This window comes from Scyliorhinus canicula, chromosome 12 (assembly GCF_902713615.1).
Source record: "Scyliorhinus canicula chromosome 12, sScyCan1.1, whole genome shotgun sequence".
In the NCBI taxonomy this organism is placed as follows: Eukaryota; Metazoa; Chordata; class Chondrichthyes; order Carcharhiniformes; family Scyliorhinidae; genus Scyliorhinus; species Scyliorhinus canicula.
In genome coordinates, this window is record NC_052157.1 from 47,422,038 (window position 1) to 47,443,196 (window position 21,159).

At 46.6% G+C, this 21,159-nt stretch overlaps 1 protein-coding gene across 3 annotated transcripts in view; it reads right to left on the reverse strand.

Moving 5' to 3' along the window:
• Nucleotides 1-21,159, reverse strand: part of LOC119974219 (cell migration inducing hyaluronidase 1) — a 292,877-nt gene that overhangs the window by 27,794 nt on the left and 243,924 nt on the right. For all 3 annotated transcript variants that reach the window (XM_038812976.1, XM_038812974.1, XM_038812975.1), the window contains exons 17-22: nt 20,566-20,651; nt 19,629-19,760; nt 16,192-16,227; nt 8,023-8,178; nt 6,157-6,337; nt 4,700-4,915 (exon numbers count right to left, since the gene is read on the reverse strand). In XM_038812976.1, coding sequence (XP_038668904.1) covers nt 4,700-4,915; nt 6,157-6,337; nt 8,023-8,178; nt 16,192-16,227; nt 19,629-19,760; nt 20,566-20,651 — 807 coding nt within the window. The remainder of the gene's footprint in view (nt 1-4,699; nt 4,916-6,156; nt 6,338-8,022; nt 8,179-16,191; nt 16,228-19,628; nt 19,761-20,565; nt 20,652-21,159) is intronic.

The following is a 21,159-nucleotide window of genomic DNA, read 5'->3' on the forward strand; positions in this document are numbered from 1 at the left end:
TGTCCAAGTAATTTATAAATACAATAAGATACTACCATGGATGGGCATGGTGGTGTGGTATTATCATAACCATCAGCATTGCAAGAGTTAATGTAGTGTTGAGAGTAGCCACCAGAGGGATCTACAGTTACAACTATATAATAAGAAGTCTTACAACACCAGGTTAAAGTCCAACAGGTTTGTTTCAAACACGAGCGTTCGGAGCACAGCTCCTTCCTCAGGTGAATGGCGAGGTATGTTCCAGAAACATTTATATAGACAAAGTCAGAGATGCTGGACAATGCTTGGAATGCGAGCATTTGCAGGTAATCAAATCATTACAGATCCAGGGAGAGGGATAATCACAGGTTAAAGAGGTGTGAATTGTCTCAAGCCAGAACAGTTGGTAGGATTTTGCAAGTCCAGGCCAGATGGTGGGGGGTAGATGTAATGCGACATGAATCCAAGATCCCTGTTGAGGCCGCACTCATGCGTGCGGAATTTAGCTATAAGTTTTTGCTCGGCAATTCTGCGTTGTCGCGTGTCCTGAAGACCGCCTTGGAGAACGCTTACCCGGAGATCAGAGGCTGAATGCCCTTGACTGCTGAAGTGTTCCCCGACTGGAAGGGAACATTCCTGCCTGATGACCCTCTTATTGACTGACCTCATTAATACTGCACCCTGTATGCTTCATCCAATGCCAGTGCTTATGTAGTTACACGGTATATTTTGTGTTGCCCTATTACGTATTTTCTTTTATTCCCTTTTCTTCCCATGTACTTAATGATCTGTTGAGCTGCTCGCAGAAAAATACTTTTCACTGCAGCTCGGTACACGTGACAATAAACAAATCCAATCCAATCCAAGTTAAAGCTATTTTGTGGTCTTTGTGAACACTACGCCAATCATCCTAAAATAAGCAACACAAAGAACACCACAGGTGGCACAGTGGTTAGCACTGCTGCCTCACAGCACCAGGGATCTGCGTTTGATTTTGGCCTTGGGTAACTGTATGGAATTTGCACTTCCTCCCAGTGTCTGCCTGGGTTACCTCCTGGTGCTCTGCTTTTCTGCCACAGTCCAAAGATGTGCAGGTTAGGAAGGTGGGCCAAGCTAAAAAAAATTTTTTAATTTTTTTTATTTTTTATAAATTTAGATTACCCAATTATTTTTTCCAATTAAGGGGCAATTTAGCGTGGCCAATCCACCTACTCTGCACATTTTTGGGTTGTGGGGGCGAAACCCATGCAGACACGGGGAGAATGTGCAAACTCCACACGGACAGTGACCCAGAGCCGGGATCGAACCTGGGACCTCAGCGCCGTGAGGCGGTTGTGTTAACCACTAGGCCACCGTGCTGCCCTTGCCATGCTAAAATTACCCATAAGTGTCCAAAGATGTGCAGGTTAAGTGGGGTTGCGGGATAGGTCGGAGGAGTGGGCCTAGGTAGGGTGCTCTTTCAGAGGATCGGTGTAAACTCAATGGGCCGAATGCCTCCTTCTGCACTGTTGCAATTATATGGATTCTATGTTAAGGCTCTTGGGAGGACACATTGAGTCACATACATTGAAATCAATTTTGCTGGCGAAGAATATAGCATTTACTTTGTAGCGGCCTGAATTTTAGAGTTTTGAAGCATCTCCCCAGTATTTCCGATCTCTACCTCTGTTCTGCACAATCGACCTACGCTCCTTTCCCTCTCCTCAGATGCACCTGGACCCCATCAGCAACAAACACGCATCAAAGTCGATGCAGTTATCCTACAAGTGGGACCAGCACAGTCACCTAATCAGCTCCAGCTCTGCAAGTTAATGAAACATGACTGCATGAACAAGCACTGATCACGGCACATGCAGCACCTCCATCAACCGAGGGGGAACTGGAGAGAATAATGAAAATGAATGTAAGAACCCTGCACCTGCGACCCAATCAGAAAAACAGGCAGGAGGTAGATTCTCGGACTGTCAATCTACCCAATCTGTAGGAGTGGATGCATCTGTAACTTCCTAAATAGAGTACGTTATCCCTTGAATGGAACCAAAAGCTATGCTTTGATAAAGTCTGCCCCATTTCATTAACCTGAACGATTAAAGAGTGAAGGAGTTATTGAACTCTGGGGAGAGCTGCTCCAAACATAGATGGCATCTTTAAGTTGTCGACTATGATTGTCCCTTTGGAGACTTCGAGTTTCTGTCGGCATTGTTCATGGGCTTTTCTTCCCTTTATTCTTTAATGGGATGTGGGCATCGCTGGCAAAGCCAGCAGTTGTTGCCCATCCCTAATTGCCCTTGAACTGAGTAGTGGCAGTTAAGAATCAACCACATTGCTATGGGTCTGGAGTTGGAGCCACATGTAGGCCACACCACGTAAAGGCAGCAGATTTCCTTTGCTCAAGGACAAAAGTGAACTAGATGTGCCTTTTTCACAACAATGTTCATCGTTACACTTTTAATTCCAGATGTTTCATTGAATTCAAATTACACCATGTGCTGTGATGGGATTCAAACTCAGGACCTCGGAGCATTACCCTGGGTCTCCGGATTACTAGTCCAGTGACAATACCACTATGCCGCCGCCTCCCTTTGGACTTGTTCTTCTGATGGTCTCTATGTGGCTCTAATCTCCAATTAATCTTTCTGGTCCTGAGAGGCAATGGCATCGGCCATGATAAACAAAGCCGCCAAACTGCTATTCAACTGCTGGGTTGTTCCTTCCTGTAATTTATTGATCTTTCTGACCCCCACTCAAAATTCTCCTCAATCACTTTTTCATAGCCTGTCGAAACTATGGGGAGGTCAGCAAACTGATTGCTGAATAGAGATCTCGAAGGGAACCCCATTTGGGTGGCAGGGTGGCACAGTGGCACTGCTGCCTCACAGGGCCAGGGACCCGACTTTTATACCGATCTTGGTTGACTGTCTGTGTGGAGTTTGCACATTCTCCCATGTCTGCGTGGGATTCTTCCGGGTGCTCCGGTTTCCTCCCACAATCCAATGATGTGCAGTTTAGGTGGATTGGGAATGCCAAATTTCCCCTCAGTGTCCAAAGATACTCGGGCCTGGATTCTCCGGTAACTGGCGGGCGGGCCATACTGGCGCCCAAGGTTGGCGTGAACCACTCTGGTGCCGAGCCGGCCGGAAGGTGTGGAATCCTCCGCACCTTTGGGGGCTAAGTCAGCGCCAACCAGCGCCGAAGGGCTCCCGTCGGCCGGCACGAGTTGGCACATGCGGGGAGCGCCAGCGTGTTCTGGCATGATTCCAGCGCATGCACAGGGAGGTTCTTCCCCGCGCCGGCCATGGCGGACCTTTACAGTGGCCGGCGCGTGCCCTCACAGCACCGGCCTGCCCATGGATCGATGGGCCCCGATTGCGGGCCAGGCTACTATGCCTCCCCCCCCCCCCCCCCCCCCCCGGGGCCAGATCCCCCCGCGCCCCCCTCGAGGACTCCGCAGGCCGCCCGCAGAGCCAGGTCCCGTCGGTAGGAACCTTGTTTGATTTACGCCGGCGGGGCTGGCCGAATACAGGCGGCCGCTCGGGCCATCGCAGAGCGGAGGATCGCCGAGGGGGACCATTGCCAACGGCCCCCAACTGGCACGGCGCGATTTCCGCCCCCGCCGAAAAACCGCGTCAGAGAATCCGGCATCCAGCATCGGGGTGGGATTCACACCGGCCCCCGGCAATTCTCCGGCCCGGCGGTGGGGGAGGGGGGGGTTGTCAGAGAATCCAACCCTAGATGTCCAAAGACGTGCAGGTTACAGGGTTGGACGGGGAAGTGGACTTAGAACGGGTACTCTTTCAGAGGGTGGGTGCAGATTCGACGGGCCAAATGGCCTTCTTCTGCACTGTAGGTATTCCACGGATTCTATTACCACCAACTACCCGACGCATTATACTCAGCACTGCATTCTGACAGATGGCCATCAACATTTTCTTCATATTTTAAGAACTGTCGACATAAAATTAAGGGAAAGTAGGCGAAAATGAGGCCTATTTGAAAAAGAATGTCAGAAAGTTTTAAAGCGGAACTTTCATTTGATTATTGGACATATTCGTATGATACAAAATTTAACAAATGGTTGCACCCGCACATCAAAAATTGTTTCCTATGATTTTCCGGAAGGAAGGCTGTGGGAAAATGTCAACAATTTCCAGGACCATCCGCTTGAAAAATTATTCCGACTGTGCTTAGTGTCAGGAATCCCTTACATTTCAAAGGGCAGGAGTTCCAATCTGATTAAGATTTATTTTTATTCTTTGTGGCATGTGTGTCACTGTCTTGGCCAGAATGTATGTCCATCCCTCATGGCTCTTGAGAAGGAATATTCTGAATGGCCATTTTAATTAAGAGTCAACCACATTGCTATGGGTCTGGAATCACATGTCGGCCAGACCAGGTAAGACTGGCAGATTTCCTTCCCTAAAGGACATGAGTGAACCAGGAGGGTTTTTATGACAATGGTAGTGGTCACCATGACTGAGACTTGCTTTCAATTCCAGATTAAATAATTGGAATGCTTAATTATTTGTCAGTTTCCACCAGTTGCTATGGTGGGATTTAAAACAAAAGAAGCATTAACTTGGCCTCTCCATTACTAGTCCTGTGGCATGATCCCTGCACTGCCATCTCCCCCGAGATGTCTAACGATTTACAACAACGTTGTCTGCAGGTCTTATGAAAATCCTGAGAAAAGGGGACAACAGGAATACAATTCCATCCTTACTTGTGCATAGTGACCACTGCAGATGGCAGATCTCCAGTCTGGCACGTCGATACAATCCGAATGTCTGAGCAGCCAGTTATCATGTTTTACAATATAGGCTCCGGGAAACTCCGACAACGATCCATCCACATCATGCAGGATTGTTGTCTTGTCACCATCCATATCCAAGTGATGGAACCAGATACCTGGCTCTCCAAAGAAGATTCGTGATGTGATCTAAAAGGCACAGACCCAGAAACGTTACACAGAAACACTGGAATTCGCAGCAGTGTAAAATAAGAAAGAATAAAAAGTTTTGCATTTATCTAGCGCCAGGACGCCCAAAGTGCTTTAGTCGTGCAGGAAAACTGGTGGCCAAGCTGTGCACTGTCAGATTTGGCCTTGCCCGTGGGGAGTTTGCACGTTCTCCCGCGTCTGCGTGGGTTTCCCCCGGGTGCTCCGGTTTCCTCCCACAGTCCAAAGATGTGCAGGATAGGTGGGGAGGGGAAGGGGACTGGGTCAAGGTAGAGTGCTCTTTTGGAAGGTCGGCGCAGGCTCGATGGACCGAATTACCTCCTCCTGCACTGTAAAAATTCTATGGGTGGGACTCGAACCTGGGGCATCTGGCTCAGAGGCAGAGAAGCCACCCACTGCACCACAAGACTTAGATCTTAAGAGAGAATAAATCTTGCATATTGTACACTTGTTGTCTCACTTCCCCATTTATCAATGAGTATCTTTCTCCCTGTTACTACATATTGATTCCTTGGATATTTTACAACTTAAAACATTCATTTCAATGCAGAAATCCTGGGCTGGATCTCCGGTCGCCGCCACAGAAATCATGCTCGGCGACTAGCCGGGTAATCCGACTTCCCGACCAAATCAGGGCTGGTGCCGCTTTTGCGATGCTCCGCCCCCTCCTAAGAAGCGTACTCTAGGAGTACGCCGAAATACGTATCAACAGCCCCAGGATGTTGCCTGGGGCCTGCGCTCCCCCCCCCCCCCCGCCCCCCCAGATAATCTGCCCCCGACCGACCAAGTTCTAGATGGCATGGGACACATGTGGTCACACCCGCCGGGAACTCTGTGTGGCAGCAGCTGCGGACTCAGTCCAGCACCGCCACAGTCAGGGGAAGGCCGATCCGCGGGCAGGGGGGGACATTTGTCGGGACTGGGGGCACTGTGGAGGGGTGGTCTGGGGTTCGCGAGCTGGCCGAATTGGGAGGACTATTTCACGGGGCCAGGACCCAGCAATTCTCCGGGGCGTATCAGCAGCTAAAGCCGGGTGCTCTACGCTGCCATCCTGCTAACTCCCAGTAAAATGGGGAATCGATGGGTGCTTCGCGCCATTTTTTCTGGTGTAAAACGGCACCGTTCCCACACCGGCGTGGGGACAGCCACAGAATCAGAGAATCCAGCCCCCTGGTGTTCGTTCAAATAACAACAGATAAAAGTGCTACAATCTGAGAACCTACTGGGACATCCTGGAAAGTGATATTTGTCACATTGTTGTTTGGACAGGTTTGCCAAGAGTTATTGAATCGGAACCCAATGGCGCTGGTGTGGCGACCATCCAGGGCAACAAATTTACGGAAAGTGCAGTTCTCCACATTTATCGGCCCATCGTAGATCTGCACTCCTCGGATAGGGAACGTCCTGGGAACAGAGAAAGAAAGTACGGCATTCAATGTTAATTTGAGTTACAAGGGTGAGTCACTGATCCCCTGCTCACAGAGACGGCGGGCGGGTCAGTGAATCAAGGCACAAAATTATAACCTTTTCTGTCCAATGTATGGCTGAATTCGCTCAGTACAAGGCCAGTGAACTTACTCCATAGCTTTGCAGCTGCTCGGCAGGATTTTACATATCAAAGCATGCAGATTGTATCAGACTTTTCAATAACACACATCAAAAACAAAAACCTTTCAAAGGACTGTTTGGTGTGGTGGGGGGTAGAACACTGTTTAAGTCAGGGGTGGACAAACTTTTCCGTGCAAGGGCCGCATTCAGAAATTCACAATTTTAAAGGGCCGCATGGTATATTAAGTAAAATAATTAATATTTAAAATAGCCAAAATAAAAGGTTTTTAAAGAAAAAAAAAGCAATTAATTTTTATTAATTAATATTTTAAAGTAGAAACTTTACATGAAACACATTTATTTGAAAAACAAAGTAACTCAGTTTAAAGAAAAAAAAGCAATTAATTTTTATTAATTAATATTTTAAAGTAGAAACTTCACATGAAACACATGTTGTGCCGAGCAATGATCACCCTACTCAAGTCAACGTATCCACCCTATACCAGTAACCCAACAGCCCCCCCCCCCCATTAACCTTAAAATTAAAAATTAAAAAATAAAATTAAAATTTTTTTTTTTAAAAATTGGTTTTTTTTTAATGACTTGATCTTGGTGGGCTGCATAAAGACCTTTGGCGGGCCGCATGCGGCCCGCGGGCCGTAGTTTGCCCACCCCTGGTTTAAGTGAAGGCTGGTCATAGCACAGATTCGTCAGGACAATACCCATGGTTTACAGCGTTACGTTTAGGAGGTTAGGCTGCACACACTTGACTTGTATTCCTGCGGGTGTGTGGTGGGAGGGGAGACATTGGTTAAATTAGAATCAAACCATTTAGGAGTGAGATTTGGGAAGCAGCTTTTCACACAAAGGCCGGAAGTAGTTTGGAACTCAGACCCAACCGTTTGAGCATGCTGCACCAATTGGAGCTTTCAAGCCTCAGACTGAGAGGTTTTCACTGGGTAAGGATATCGAGTAATGTGGATCTAAGGCAGGGAAATAGAATCGAGCTACAAATCAACCACAATCCAGGAGGATGGCGTAGGATGTTTGAAAGGCTGACTATGGTAGGTGATGCACTATCAATCACCGCAAAGACGGGAGTAGTGGAATAATCGAGGCTTTACTGAGCAAAGATGTTGTTCCTCCTGTAGCTGGAACCAGAATGGCTGCAGCACCGACGAGCACATACATTTATACACCGCCTACTGGGCGGAGCCAGCAGGCAGGGATTTACCCATGTACCTCTTGTATATGTAATACATATAATACTGCTAGTGGTGACTACCACAGTAGGATAGGACTTTTTTTCTCTCTGTTGACTACATGTACCCTGTGTGATTAAATCTACTGACATAGTATGTGTGGGGACAATGATATTATGAGTTTCCAACTGCCTCACAGCATAGTGAGGGGAGGTTTGTCCTGCGTCTAGAAGGCCTGAATAGTAAATGTGGAAATGCACAAATAGACAATAATTTGACTGAGACCAGAGGACGAGTGGTTATTTTGGTTCTAATGATGGGTTTTATTGAATTACTTACACTCCTTTTGGAAGAGCTCGTCCACTGTGATCTAGGCCACCAGGTCCCCAAACGAGGTTGTCTGCCATCTCAGTTCCACGGTTTTCACTCTCCCCAACAAACAATGAGTTTTTTACCTCCTGTTTGGCCCCATCATCATCTGGAAAGGTTCCACCACTAGAAGCGTAAAGAGTAAATGTCAGCGTGGCTTCTTAAGTCAAAGAATAATACAGCCCAGGAACAAGCCCTTTGGCCCTCCAAGCCTGTACTGGCAAAAGGTTGTAAGTACAAGATTTCAGTAGGTTGACTAGCACACCAGCACAGTAATGAGGGTATGTTGCTATCTTTTGGGTTGGTGCAGTAAATTAAGGTTGTCAATGTCTTATTAATTACCTTGTTATGGTTTACATTGGTAAACAAATGTGTATTTGTACACCTATAAACGGGGATAGTTGGGACACTGGATGGGGTAATGTTGACTGTGAACTAAGTCAACAAACTCTCCCCAGCAAAGAAAGCAGCCGTATCTTAGTTTTAATTTCACCAACTGGCATGATTCCGATTAACAAAAGGTTTTAGCTATTGATGCGGATGGGACACAAAAAAATCCCAGCGCTCTATTTGAAAAACAGTAGAGACTTCCCCTTGAAAACTGACCAACACCACCAAACACAAGTTGACAGGCCAATTAGTCATTTGCTATTTATGGGATCTTGCTGTGTGGAATTTGGCTGCACCACACACAGGTCTCAACTTGAAAAGAAGCCTGTTCCTGAGGATATGACAAGGCGCTCTATAGAGGTAAGCTCAACATTGCTAATTCAGGTCAAGGTTCAGGAGACCTTGACCAACTCGGACATTTAACCAAACTTCCAAAAGAAAAATAATCAGGATGGATTATTCCAATACCAAACATGTTCCCAATGCCTTTTTTTTGTTAAATATTATTCAGATCTTAGTCGACCAGGAAAAAGGATTTGGCGATATTTATATTCGATGGGTTAAGGTTTTGCCAATGGCTGTTATGTATCCCTTAAGATAGTTTATGGCCAATCCTCTTACTTGTTTTCCAGTGTGATCCCAGGGCTTTGTCCTGGTCGGTAATTGTACACTTCATGCCAATGACTTTCCTTTGATCTTCGTTTTAATGATATTCATTCCTTTGGAAATGATTCCATTCTACATTCATCAGCTTTTTTAAGGACCACACCTCGCTAGTATTGTCCTCTCTCTTCCAATGTTATGTCCCAGTTGCTGCATTCTGATTTCCTCTATTGCCTTCAATCTGGATCCTTTCCATTTTTAACAGGTTTTTAAAAAAAGTTTTGACCTCTCACTTTGGATGGTTCTATCTCTAGTTCTCCACCTTGGCCTGACTATTCCCTCAGTTATCCCTCCCCCATCTCTTCACATTGTTAGAACTGCTTTCAACAACCTTGATTTCCTCCTCTGTGCTGAACACCTTGATTGCCAAAATAATAACCCTCTTAAAGCCCAAGACCGTTCAAGATTCCTCTCTCACAGAGCTAGGGAGTTATTTCGGAAATTCTCACTCTCCAAGGAGGATTCAAAGTAACTTTTGTCACCTTACAGGAAATCTTTCTCTCTCGCTCTTCTAGCTTATTCTTCGTTGATTTCCCCTATTCATTGATATTAATAGTCGTTTGGTTGTATAGAACATGAGTATCACTCGAAAACTAACACTGGGAAGCTTTTTGCATTGCACTCATCAGACATTTTCAAGAATGCAAACTGTAAAGGGAACAGAAGGGAGTGCTGATTGGTTGCAAACAAACACTGATTGGTAGAGGCGCTGGCATGGAGAATGCAAAATTAACCGATTACTGACAGTTAGCTGCCAAACTTTGTTGAAATTCAAAGCAGGCAGCTTGATGCTGATTAGTCAAGGCAATGCCCTGGGGAATGAATCAGAGAATGGCTGCCACCTATTTCTTTCTGTTGAAAAAGGCGTAATGTGTGGACATGCTCAGTACATTGCGTCTGTTTCAACAAAGTAGGTGACAGTTGTTCTCTGATTCAGTCCCCAGGATGTCTTGACAAATCAGAGTCAAGCTGTCTGGTTTGAATTTAGACAAAACTTGACAGTTAACTGTCAGTCATCCATTAACTGGTGCATTCTCCAAGGCAATGTCTCTACCAATCAAGAGTCTACTAGCCAACCAATCAGCAAATTGGTATAAAAACATAAAACTCTGGAAAGATGCAGCAGGTCTGGCAGCATCTGTGGAATGTGACACAGAGTTAATGGGCCCTGCATAAATCCCACGGTATCAAGAGAATTCCAGGAGAGACCCGAAACAGGATTTGCGCCAGGCGCCAAATAATATCCGATGCTTCCCGCCTGCTTCAGCTGCCTTGAACTGGTTCATGCCCTTGCTGGGCATGAACCAGGTTAGCATGTTTAAATCTTCATTTAAATATGCAGAACCTATTTTGAGATGGATTCTCCTGGCTCCTGCAATTTTCTCATCCACTGGCCCAAGGTGAAGCCGGCGCAAATCACTACTAACCTCCACAAAAGGAGACCAGACCTGATGACCACACCAGGGGGCTCGGATGCCTTTGTAGCCCCCAGGTGGTTGGGGACATGGCAGGGCACTGGCCCCTGGCATCCTGGCAAGGTTGGTACTGTCAAGTGGTGGGGCCTGAAGGAGGAATGTCCTGAATGGGGAGGGGCCTGAGGGGGCATTTGGCAACCCTATGGTGGGGTGTTGCTCACCTGAGGGGGAGGGGGGGGGGTTGACTGATGCAGGCGATAGGGGTGTGGCTGATGCTGACGATAGGGGGGGGTGGAGGTCTTTGCCAGAAAGATGTTTTGGGGAGGCATTACCAGCGAGAAGTGAGGGGGGGGGGGGGGGGGGAGTGGAGGTTGGGGGTCCGAGTGGCAGTCTGAGTTCGGAGTGGCATTTAAAAATGAAATGAAATGAAAATCGCTTATTGTCACAAGTAGGCTTCAAATGAAGTTACTGTGAAAAGCCCCTCGTTGCCACATTCCGGCGCCTGTTCGGGGAGGCTGGTACGGGAAATAGTGCCCGATCTCGAGGATCCGGACCTGCCAGCATCTCCAGGTGTTGCGCACCTCATTCAGGGCACAGTTCACCCCGACATCGAGAAAACTTTCTAAGGATTTGGATTTGGATTTTGCTATTGCCACATGTACCAAGGTACAGTAAAAGTATTTTTCTGCGAGCAGCACAACAGATCATTAAGTACATGAAAAGAAAAGGAAATAAAAGAAAACATATAATGGGACACCACCACTTAGAATTAAATTTTAGAAGGTTAGAACAATTGTAAGTAAAGCAAAAAGTGGATCTGTTAGGGAGAGCTCGCAGAGAGTCGCCATGCTCCGGCGCCATCTTGTGCATCTAAGTGTGGGTGGATTACAATCTGGATCGTGCCCAGCTGCCCGATGGGAAACACAACTCATTTCCTGCCAGAGACCACACTTAGAAATGTTTTGGGGGAGTTGCGCCCTTTTTTTTTTAGTCCACATAAAGAACAAAGAACAAAGAAAAGTACAGCACAGGAACAGGCCCTTCGACCCTCCAAGCCTGCGCCGACCATGCTGCCCGTCTAAACTAAATTCTTCTACATTTCTCGGGTCTGGAATCTATTCTCATCCTATTCATGTATTTGAATACATATTTGAACGGGGCCGGGGGGGTGGGGGGGGGGCGGGGGGGGCGGAGGGGGGGAGGGGGGAGAGGGGGGGGCGGGGGGGGCGGCCGGAGGGGGGGGGCGGAGGGGGGGGGGGGGGGGCGGAGGGGGAGGGGGGGTGGGGGGGGGGGCCGGAGGGGGGGGCGGAGGGGGGGCCCGGGGGGGGGGGGGGCGGAGTGACCACCGGCGAGCCTGGATCCATCCGCCATGTTTGTGCGGGGCGGCCTGAGGGAGGGCGGCCACCGCACATGCGCTGGTTGGCACCGGCCCAACTGCGCATGCGCGGGACCCGCACTCCTTGATGGCGCCCCCTAGCACATGGCGCCCGGGCGACTGCCCGAGTTGCCAGTACCTTGAGCCGGCCCTGCTAGTAATTGACCACTCTACCCTGGGAAAAAGTCTCTGACTATCCACTCTGTCTATGCCCCTCATAATTTTGTAGACCTCTATCAGGTCGCCCCTCAACCTCCATTGTTCCAGTGAGAACAAACAAAGTTTATTCAACTGCTCCTCATGGCTAATGCCCTCCATACCAGGCAACATCCTGGTAAATCTCTTCTGCACCCTCTCTAAAGACTCTACATCCTTCTGGTAGTGTGGCGACCAGAATTGAACACTATAAAGTGTGGCCTAACTAAGGCTCTATACATCTGCAATATGACTTGCCAATTTTTATACTCAATGCCCCGGCCAATGAAGGCAAGCATGCCGTTTGCCTTCTTGACTACCTTGTCCACCTGTGTTGCCCCTTTCAGTGACCTGTGGACCTGTACACCTTGATCTCTGACTGTCAATACTCTTGAGGGTTCTACCATTCACTGTACATTCCCTACCGGTATTAGACCTTCCAAAATGCATTACCTCACATTTGTCCGGATTAAACTCCATCTGCCATCTCTCTGCCCAAGTCTCCAAACAATCTAAATCCTGCTGTATCCTCTGACAGTCCTCATCGCTATCCGCAATTCCAATAACCTTTGTGTCGTCCGCAAACTTACTAATCAGACCAGTTACATTTTCCCCCAAATAATTTGTATATACTACAAACAGCAAAGGTCCCAGCACTGATCTTTTTCAGAACTGCTTCTTCAAGTACAAATTGTTCATCCCATTACTCTTGGTGTCCTGATGAATGCAAGACTAAAAGCTTTGACATGTATAATTTTTCAGCAATACTCAAGTTTTATTGATATTACTTTTGTCAATGGTCCTCTGAACTCTCTCGGGTGGGGCAGCATGGTAACACAGTGGTTAGCACTGTTGCCTCACAGCACCAGGGACCCAGGTTCGATTCCCGGCTTGGATCACGGTCTGTGCAGAATCTGCACCTTCTCCTTGTGTCTGCGTGGGTTTCCTCCGGGCGCTCCGGTTTCCTCTCACAAGTCCCGTAAGATGTGCTCGTTAAGCTAATTGGACATTCTGAATTCTCCCTCAGTGCACCCAAACAGGTGATGGGATGTGGAGACTCTGGGATTTTCACAGTAACTTCATTGCAGTGTTAATGTAAGCCTACATGTGACCCTAATAAAGATTATTATTTTGTGTCTTTTAAGCTGTTCCTGGTTTCTTTCCACCGTACATTCTTACTGGTTTAACTCACCTCACTGTCACTTACTATCATTCATTCTTTCCTTAGATTTCAAATTAGTAACTCATCAACACTCTCAGTTTCCTCCTCCACCACAGGAACAAGAGAAATTGACCATTTGGTCCATCAAACCTGCTCCACCATCCAACACAATTATGACTGATCTTGGGTTTCAGCTCCATTTTCCTGCCCGCTCTCCACATCCCCTGATTCCCTGACAGACCAGATATCTGTCTATCCCAGTCTTAAAAATATTCCACAATGGACCTTCCACAATCCACTGCAGTAGAGAATTCCAAATATTCACAACCCTTTGAGTGTAGAAATTGTTCCGCACCCCAGCCCTAAATGATCAATTTCTTCTCGAGAGATTAAACCTCCCCAACCCCCCAGCGTTCTAGATTCTCCAGACAGTGGAAACAACGGCAGCGCACCCCACCCATGGGTTTCCCCATGGGATGGTTTCAATGCGAAATGCCATTGTCAAGCATTAGGAAGAGAGAATCCCGCCCAACCTCTCATTGTGTCCCTGTCAAGCCCCTTCAGAACCTTGTGAGTTTCAATGAGATCACCCCTCGTTCTTATAAACTCCAGAGAACATAGGCTCAATTTACTCAGCTCCTATCATAGGTCAACCACATTATCCCCGGGACCAAGTCAGCAAACCTTTGTTGTACCACAACCAACGCAAATATATCCTCCTTTAAATATGGAGACCGAAACGGCACACAGTATTCCAGATGTGATGTCAACAAAGCCCTGCACAATTGCAGCAAGACCTCTTTATTCCTGTATTCCAATCTCCAATCAAGGCCAACATGCCATTTGCCTTCCTGATTTATTGCTGGTCACCTGAATGTTAACTTTCTGAGTTCCTTGTACCAGCCCACCCAAGTCCCTCTGCATTTACAATATTCACACCTTTTAAAAAATATTCTGCTTTCCTATTCTTATGACCAAAGTGAATAACTTCACATTGCCCAACATTATACTCCATCAGCTGAATTGTTGTCCACTCATTTAGACATATCTCTTTGCAGCCTCTTTGTGTCCTTCTCATAATTTTCAATATATTAGTTTCTATCTCTTTGTCTCAGTCATTAATATGGATTGTAAATAGATGAAGCCCCAGCATGGATTCTTACAGCAACCCACTCGACAAAGCCTGCCCTCTTGAAAATGCCCCATTTATACATACTCTTTGCTTCCTGTCTGTTAACTAATCCTCTACCCATGCCATCCCCAAATCCATGAGCCCTTATCTTGTCTATTCAAATGCCTTTTCAAAATCCAAGTATACAACATCTACGGGCCTCCCTTTATCTACCCTACTAGTTACATCCTCAAAAAAATTGTAATAGATTTTTCAAACACCATTTCCATTTCACAAAATCATGTTGACTGGTTTGTCTGGTCATACCCATGATTTTCTAAGACTTCCTTAATAATAGATTCGAGAACTTTCCAATCACATCTAATGTTAGACGCATCCCGACAACTGCTGGGTCGTATCAAACAGTACATCCCTTTGGCTATTTGCAACAGGCAAAGTGTTGACTGTGCTCAACCAGCTTTTGCTTGCAAAACTCAGAGCATAGTGTCCAACACTAAATGTGATTCTGTGACTGGATAATACTTGCTAAACAATCCTCAGCGTGCTGATAATTATACTAACAATTTAAGATCATCAGTTGAGCTAATAGTGTGGTGGGCAAGAAGCTACACATATTCACGCACAAAATGAAAATGAAATGAAAATCGCTTATTGTCACGAGTAGGCTTCAATGAAGTTACTGTGAAAAGCCCCTAGTCGCCACATTCCGGCGCCTGTCCGGGGAGGCTGGTACGGGAATCGAACCGTGCTGCTGGCCTGCTTGGTCTGCTTTAAAAGCCAGCGATTTAGCCGAGTGTGCTAAACCAGCCCCTGCTTGGGGGACAGTGATTCCTTGGTTTATTTATGACAATGCCTTGACCCATCATAGCTGACCTGCCTTGTTTGAGTTTAAACAAGAGCTTGGCAGTTAACCCTTCCCTGGTGCATTCTCCATGGCAATGCCTCTCCCAACCAGAGTCCACTTGCCAACCAATCAGCACCCTCTTCTTATGCAGCATAAATTATTCTTCCCTTTGAGATTTGGTATTCTAGACCTATCCTGATGAGTGCAAGATGAAAAACTTTGACAGATTGTGCCTCTTTTTCAGCAATTATGAAGACAGGTATCTGTGTACAAAACAGAGGCTGCGCTTGAGGGGATCAGAGGAGGTGCTTTTCTAAGTTGTATGTGTAATGCAGTTAAAAAGGACAGAAAGCTGAGGAGGATAGAGTAGACAGGACTCCTATTGTTGCTGTTTCAGGGCTGCTTTAACCAAAGCCAATCAAATCATTTAAAGCGGTCAGAGAAGGGGATTCTGTGCCATCATGCTGACGTGAGCCTAGTTGGAGAGTTGCTGCAGGAATATGTTATTTGGGTTTCAACCATAACCCAGAACCTTGGATAGATACTGCTGCCAGTGATAGCGACTTGAGGGCCAAATCCAGTCAGAGTCTGCGAATGAAAGGCAAAGGCCAATCCGAGTCTAACTGTTCCACTTCCAAGACACCGCGCAGATGTGGTGGGCCAAAGGGCTTTTTCTGCACTGTAGACCTCTATGACTCCAAGAAACGGAAAGTAAGGCCCATCTAAATCTGATTATTGCTGCCTGGTTTATTAAATTTTATACTTTCACACTTCAGAAATCTTTCCAACTTGTCATAATTAGTTGGCTTCACCGTTGATACTTCCATCATGTCCGCACCAAACAAAAACCTTTACCTTTAACTACGGTCGTGTCCTGCACTCTGACCTTTAACCATGACTTTGTCAGAAAACAATGCAAATTCAGCAATACCAAGATAGCCTTTGATTACTTAAAGCTCTTACCTGGCAAGAGTCAGTCCAATTCCATTATCAGCAAATCTAAAAGGAAAAGGACAAACAAAAGTGAAGAATGACGTGAGCAGAATTGAAACAGAATATTTCCAGGCCCAAGGCATCAACATCAAACAAACATTGGTGACCTAAATGGATAGTTCAGTAATAGCTCACAGCGTCAAAGTATGCTCAGTGCACTCATTCCGTTCAATCTTCTTAATCGCCATGAAAAAGCAAACAATCACTGGTGCCTATGTGTAGCGACAGCATCAATACATTCAAAAAGCATGTGTTTATAATTTTCTACACTCAATGACCAGGGAAACTCGCCCCCTCGTTATGTCTTTGTGCAGATAACGCGGATTAAGGTATTGCTTTTTTTGGCACTCTTCGATGTATTGCAAAGTTTTTGTATGGATTTGAAGGCAATGAAGGCGTCTACTCTGTGACTGAGCGATTGAATATCTGAATAAAGAAAAGAATTATTATTGCAATGGGAATGGACAGCCACAGTTAGGAGTGGGTTTTCATTCCCTCTGCCTGGGGTTAACAGGCAGTAAAGTCCTCAAAATGGGGCTGTTGGCCTTCCCATCCTATTAACACTGCCAATAGGGGTGACTCCATTTTGAAAAAGGCTTTCAGTCGGGGGTTCAAAGCGTCCAGTTTTAATATGCAAGTGTGGGCCCGATAACATCGAATACCCCGATTGGCAACTCTGTTTAGAGCCTGTGGAGTGCATGGGACATTGAATTTATTTGTAGACCCAGAGGAGAACACTTGGGACAGCCAAAAAGAATATGGAACTGTCATAATTGCAGCAGAGGCCAGGCTACGCAAACCAAGAGTTTATTCCAGAAAGGGAAAGGAGCTGCAGCAGTCTTGTACAACACAAGCATTCCAGCCCGGGACCATCGGGAACACCGGTCTGCGTCGGTTACAGTAATTCTAGTCCCGCTAACAAGTCTCAGGGGGTGAGCCTCCGCCCGCTAAATACGGGAACTCGTCCTCCACAAACCCCTCGGGGAGATCAATCGATGATCCTCAGGATCATGTTGGGGTTATAACAGGAACCTTCCCCATGCTTTCACTTAAATACGCTCGAGATGGGTAAATGTCAGGTGATCAGTAGCAGAAGCATGGGGGACTGGGAGGTCAATCACTGAATAGAATCATAGAAACCCTACAATACAGAAGGAGGCCATTTGACCCATCGAGTCTACTCTGACCCTTTGAAAGAACACCATACGTATATCCAAACCCCCACCCTATCCCCGCAACCTTAACCCCACCTAATGTTTAGACACTAAGGGACAATTTAGCATGGCCAATCCACCTAACCTGCACATCTTTGGACTGAGGGAGGAAACCGGAGCAGCTGGAGGAAACCCACGACATGGGGAGAATGTGAAAACTCCACACAGTTACCCAACGTTGGAATTGAACCCAGGTTCCTGGCGCTGTGAGGCTGCAGTGCTAACTACCGTGCCACACCGTGATATAAAACCTTTAAGAATATTTCCAGCCAGTTTTGGCAACCCTATCATTACTGGAACAGGTATTAGACTAAAATTGAAAATAGTCTTCACGAAGAAAAGTGGATGAAAATAAATGCTGTGGATGGCGGAAATTTGAAATAAAAACTGAAAAGTGCTGGCAAATTCCAGCAGGTCTGGCAGCATCGAAAGAGAGAGAAACAGAGTGATGGGCATGATCTACCCGAATGGGAACAGAGACCCACACCATGCACGAATAGCCATGTTCCCAGCGCTCCGCTATCGAACGGCTATTCGGGTAGATTGGGGGCCTCAGCGGGGAATGCACGGCCAAGGCCATATTTCAGCCCGTTTTCTGTACTTTAGGAACTCCACTCGGCGGAACTCCTCAGTGCAGGGAGAGATCGGGATGGGTCTCTCGACCTCCCCTCCCCATGATGCAACACTGAACCCCCTTCACCAAGCCCCAACTCCACCCCACCGCACCAGGTACTCACAGGCCCAATCTGCCAGCCTAGCACCCTGGCAGTGCGCCTGCCAGCTAGCAGTACCGCCTAGGCACCTTAGTAATACCAGGTTGCACCCAGGTGGCACCAGCAATGCTAGGATGCCACCCTGCCCAGAGGGCAAGCAACCTCCTATCTCCTGGGAGACCCCCACGAATGCCATTCCGTCTGATCCCTGTTTCTGGAGACCAGCACTGAACGACGTTCGTCCGAGCTCTCCAAGGTGAGGGAGTTAGATCCCACACCTTAGATACATCATGGGAATGCATATTAGAGTGAGACTAGCTGTCTGACTCTAATATGCAGACTTGCTAAAAAATGATCTCGCCCACAATGGGCAGGAGTCACATCACAATGTCTCGCGGAATCTAACGCAATCTTGCGAGGTGTGGCGAGCCAGATAGATCGTGGAAGAAGGAAAACCTGGCATAGACCGGCCGCACTGCCTTTCGGGCACCATGCGTCCAGTAGATCTTTCCCAATGTTTCGAGTCGAATATAACTTTTTGTAAAAACGTGGACTAAGCGATTTGATTGTGACAGTAATAGAGCAGAATCTGAGTGCTCCCGAATATGGCACAAGGTGATTGGAAAACAATGGAATTCGATGGAATGATGGGAAGGATTTCAGGACTAAGGCAGATAGAAATTCAGAAATTTGAAACAGCTAAAGGACAAAGATTTGGAATAATGCGAGACATGAGAAACGTTTTGAAATCTCATTTGAACAATTCAAATATTACTACCCTCCAATGTTGTAGGACCAGTCACATGTGTGTTGAGAATGACTGTTAACCAGGCCTGTGTTGGCTCACGGTGGGATAACCTGTGCCCAATTGTGGGAGGCCATCTTATTTTAAATAATCTGCACAAGTTCCCAGGGCAGCTTCTGCCTTATGCCACTGGGAGAGGAGTAAGCCATTCAAACCAATTCTGCCATTAGATCATGGGTGACGAATGGGACAGGGAGGCATTAAGTTCATTGGCTTGGGAACAGGAGGGTGTCATTCAAAACTTAGAGCCTGTTCTGCCATTCAATGATCACAACGGAACTGTACCCTACAACCCCATTTACCGGCCTTTTCTCCATTTGCCTTGAAACGCATACGTAACCAAAAATCCATTCATTTTGATCTTGAAATGCCTATTGATCAAATATCTATAGCTTTGGCGGAAAAGAGTTTCAAATGTGAAAGTGTGTTTCTTGATTTCATATTTGAGTGGTCTAGCTGTAATTTTAACATTGCAAGGTAAATATCCTTTCAACCTTTCTTAAACTTCAGAATGAATTCTAGAATACTGGCTAACCTTTGCTGTCTATAAGGGGGAAAGAGAGATTTGGTAACATAGAGAGTGCTGATACAGTGCTTTAGATTTAACATGCGTTGCCAAACTTTAAAACATATTTTATGGATCTAACATTTTTAAGAGAGTGGATTGGAACTTACTGGCAGTCCTCCAACCACACGTCTCCACCACGAAGCCAAGCCCCATGCTCCTGGTTTTTAAATGCAATATAATTTTTGATTATAGCAGGTTGCCTTGGCTTGTGAGGGTCAGCTCCCTCATGGGGACTGTACCTAAATAAGAATTCAGACAATTTATTAATATGGTCCAAAAAACTCCCGAGAATTTATCTACAAAGCTTTAACTTTTACAGGAGAAAATTAAACTCTTCCGGTGAACAGTCAACGAGTTCATACTTTTAAAAGTGACTTGTGTAAAACACAGGGCTGCATTTAACGTGCTCCTGCTAGGCATGGTTTCAGCAGGGTGGGGGGGCATCAAAGTGGAGGGTGTCAAAGAGGGCAGGTACCCACCCCACCATCTTCCCACCCACCCACCCACCTGAGCTCATGTTCATAATGTAGAAGGTGGCCCACTAATCATATTTTAAAACGTTTTCCAATTAAGGGGCAATTTAGCGTGGCCAGTCCACCTACTCTGCACATCTTTGGGTTGTGGGGATGAGACCCACGCAGACAGTTGAAGACTGTGCAAACTCCACACGGACAATGATCGGGGCCGAATCGAACCAGGGTGCTTGGCACCTTGAGGTAGCAGTGCTAACCACTGTGCCACCGTGCCACCCGTTAAATAGATAATCAAGGGTCAATTAGAGCTGTTAAAAAGGCAATTGACCAGATAATATGCTGCCCGCGCCAGGGTGTGAATCGTCAGACGGGAGTGGGCAGTTTGATTTCTGGAACAACCTCTTCAAAGGTCAGGTAGGAAAGTGGGAAGTGGGGTGGTGGGCAGGGGGAATTCGATCCGGGGGGCTGCCTTTGACTGAAAATCCTTCCAGCCCACCCCACAATATTCCACCAACACAGATATTTTTCTTTGGCACTTTCTAAATCTGAGTCTTTCCTTTTGTGAACGCACCTTGCACCAACCAGTGAGAGGAATGGCCTCTTGTCCTTTGCATTAGATTCAGTTGTCTTGACCCCATTATCAATCATCATACCTGCCTGAAACAGAGATGGAAAAAGATTTGAAACACACTTTGGGTATTGAGTTTATATCAGCTTTTAATGAAAGTAATACTATGATGATTCCAAATATTGAGTAGGCTCCAAAAGGCAAATGGGACAAAAATTATCTTTAAAATTGACATCTCTCTGCGGAGGCACAAAAAGCATCAGCAATTCGCCACGCTCTTGCTGCAATTGTATAGCGCCTTGGTAAGACCATACCTGGAATATTGTATACAGTTTTGGTCCCCTTATCTCAGGAAGGATATACTTGCCAGAGAGGGAGTGCGGTGGACGGTCACGAGACTGAATCGCAGGATAGCAGGACTGTCCTATGAGTAGAGATTGAGAAGACTGGGCCTGTATTCTCTGGAGTTTAGAAGAATGAGTGGTACTCTCATTGAAACAATCAAAATTCTTAAAAGAGTCTGACTGGGTCGATGCAGGAAGGATGTTTCCCCTGGCTGGGAGGGGGAGGCGTGGGGTTGGGGGGGGGGGGGGTTCT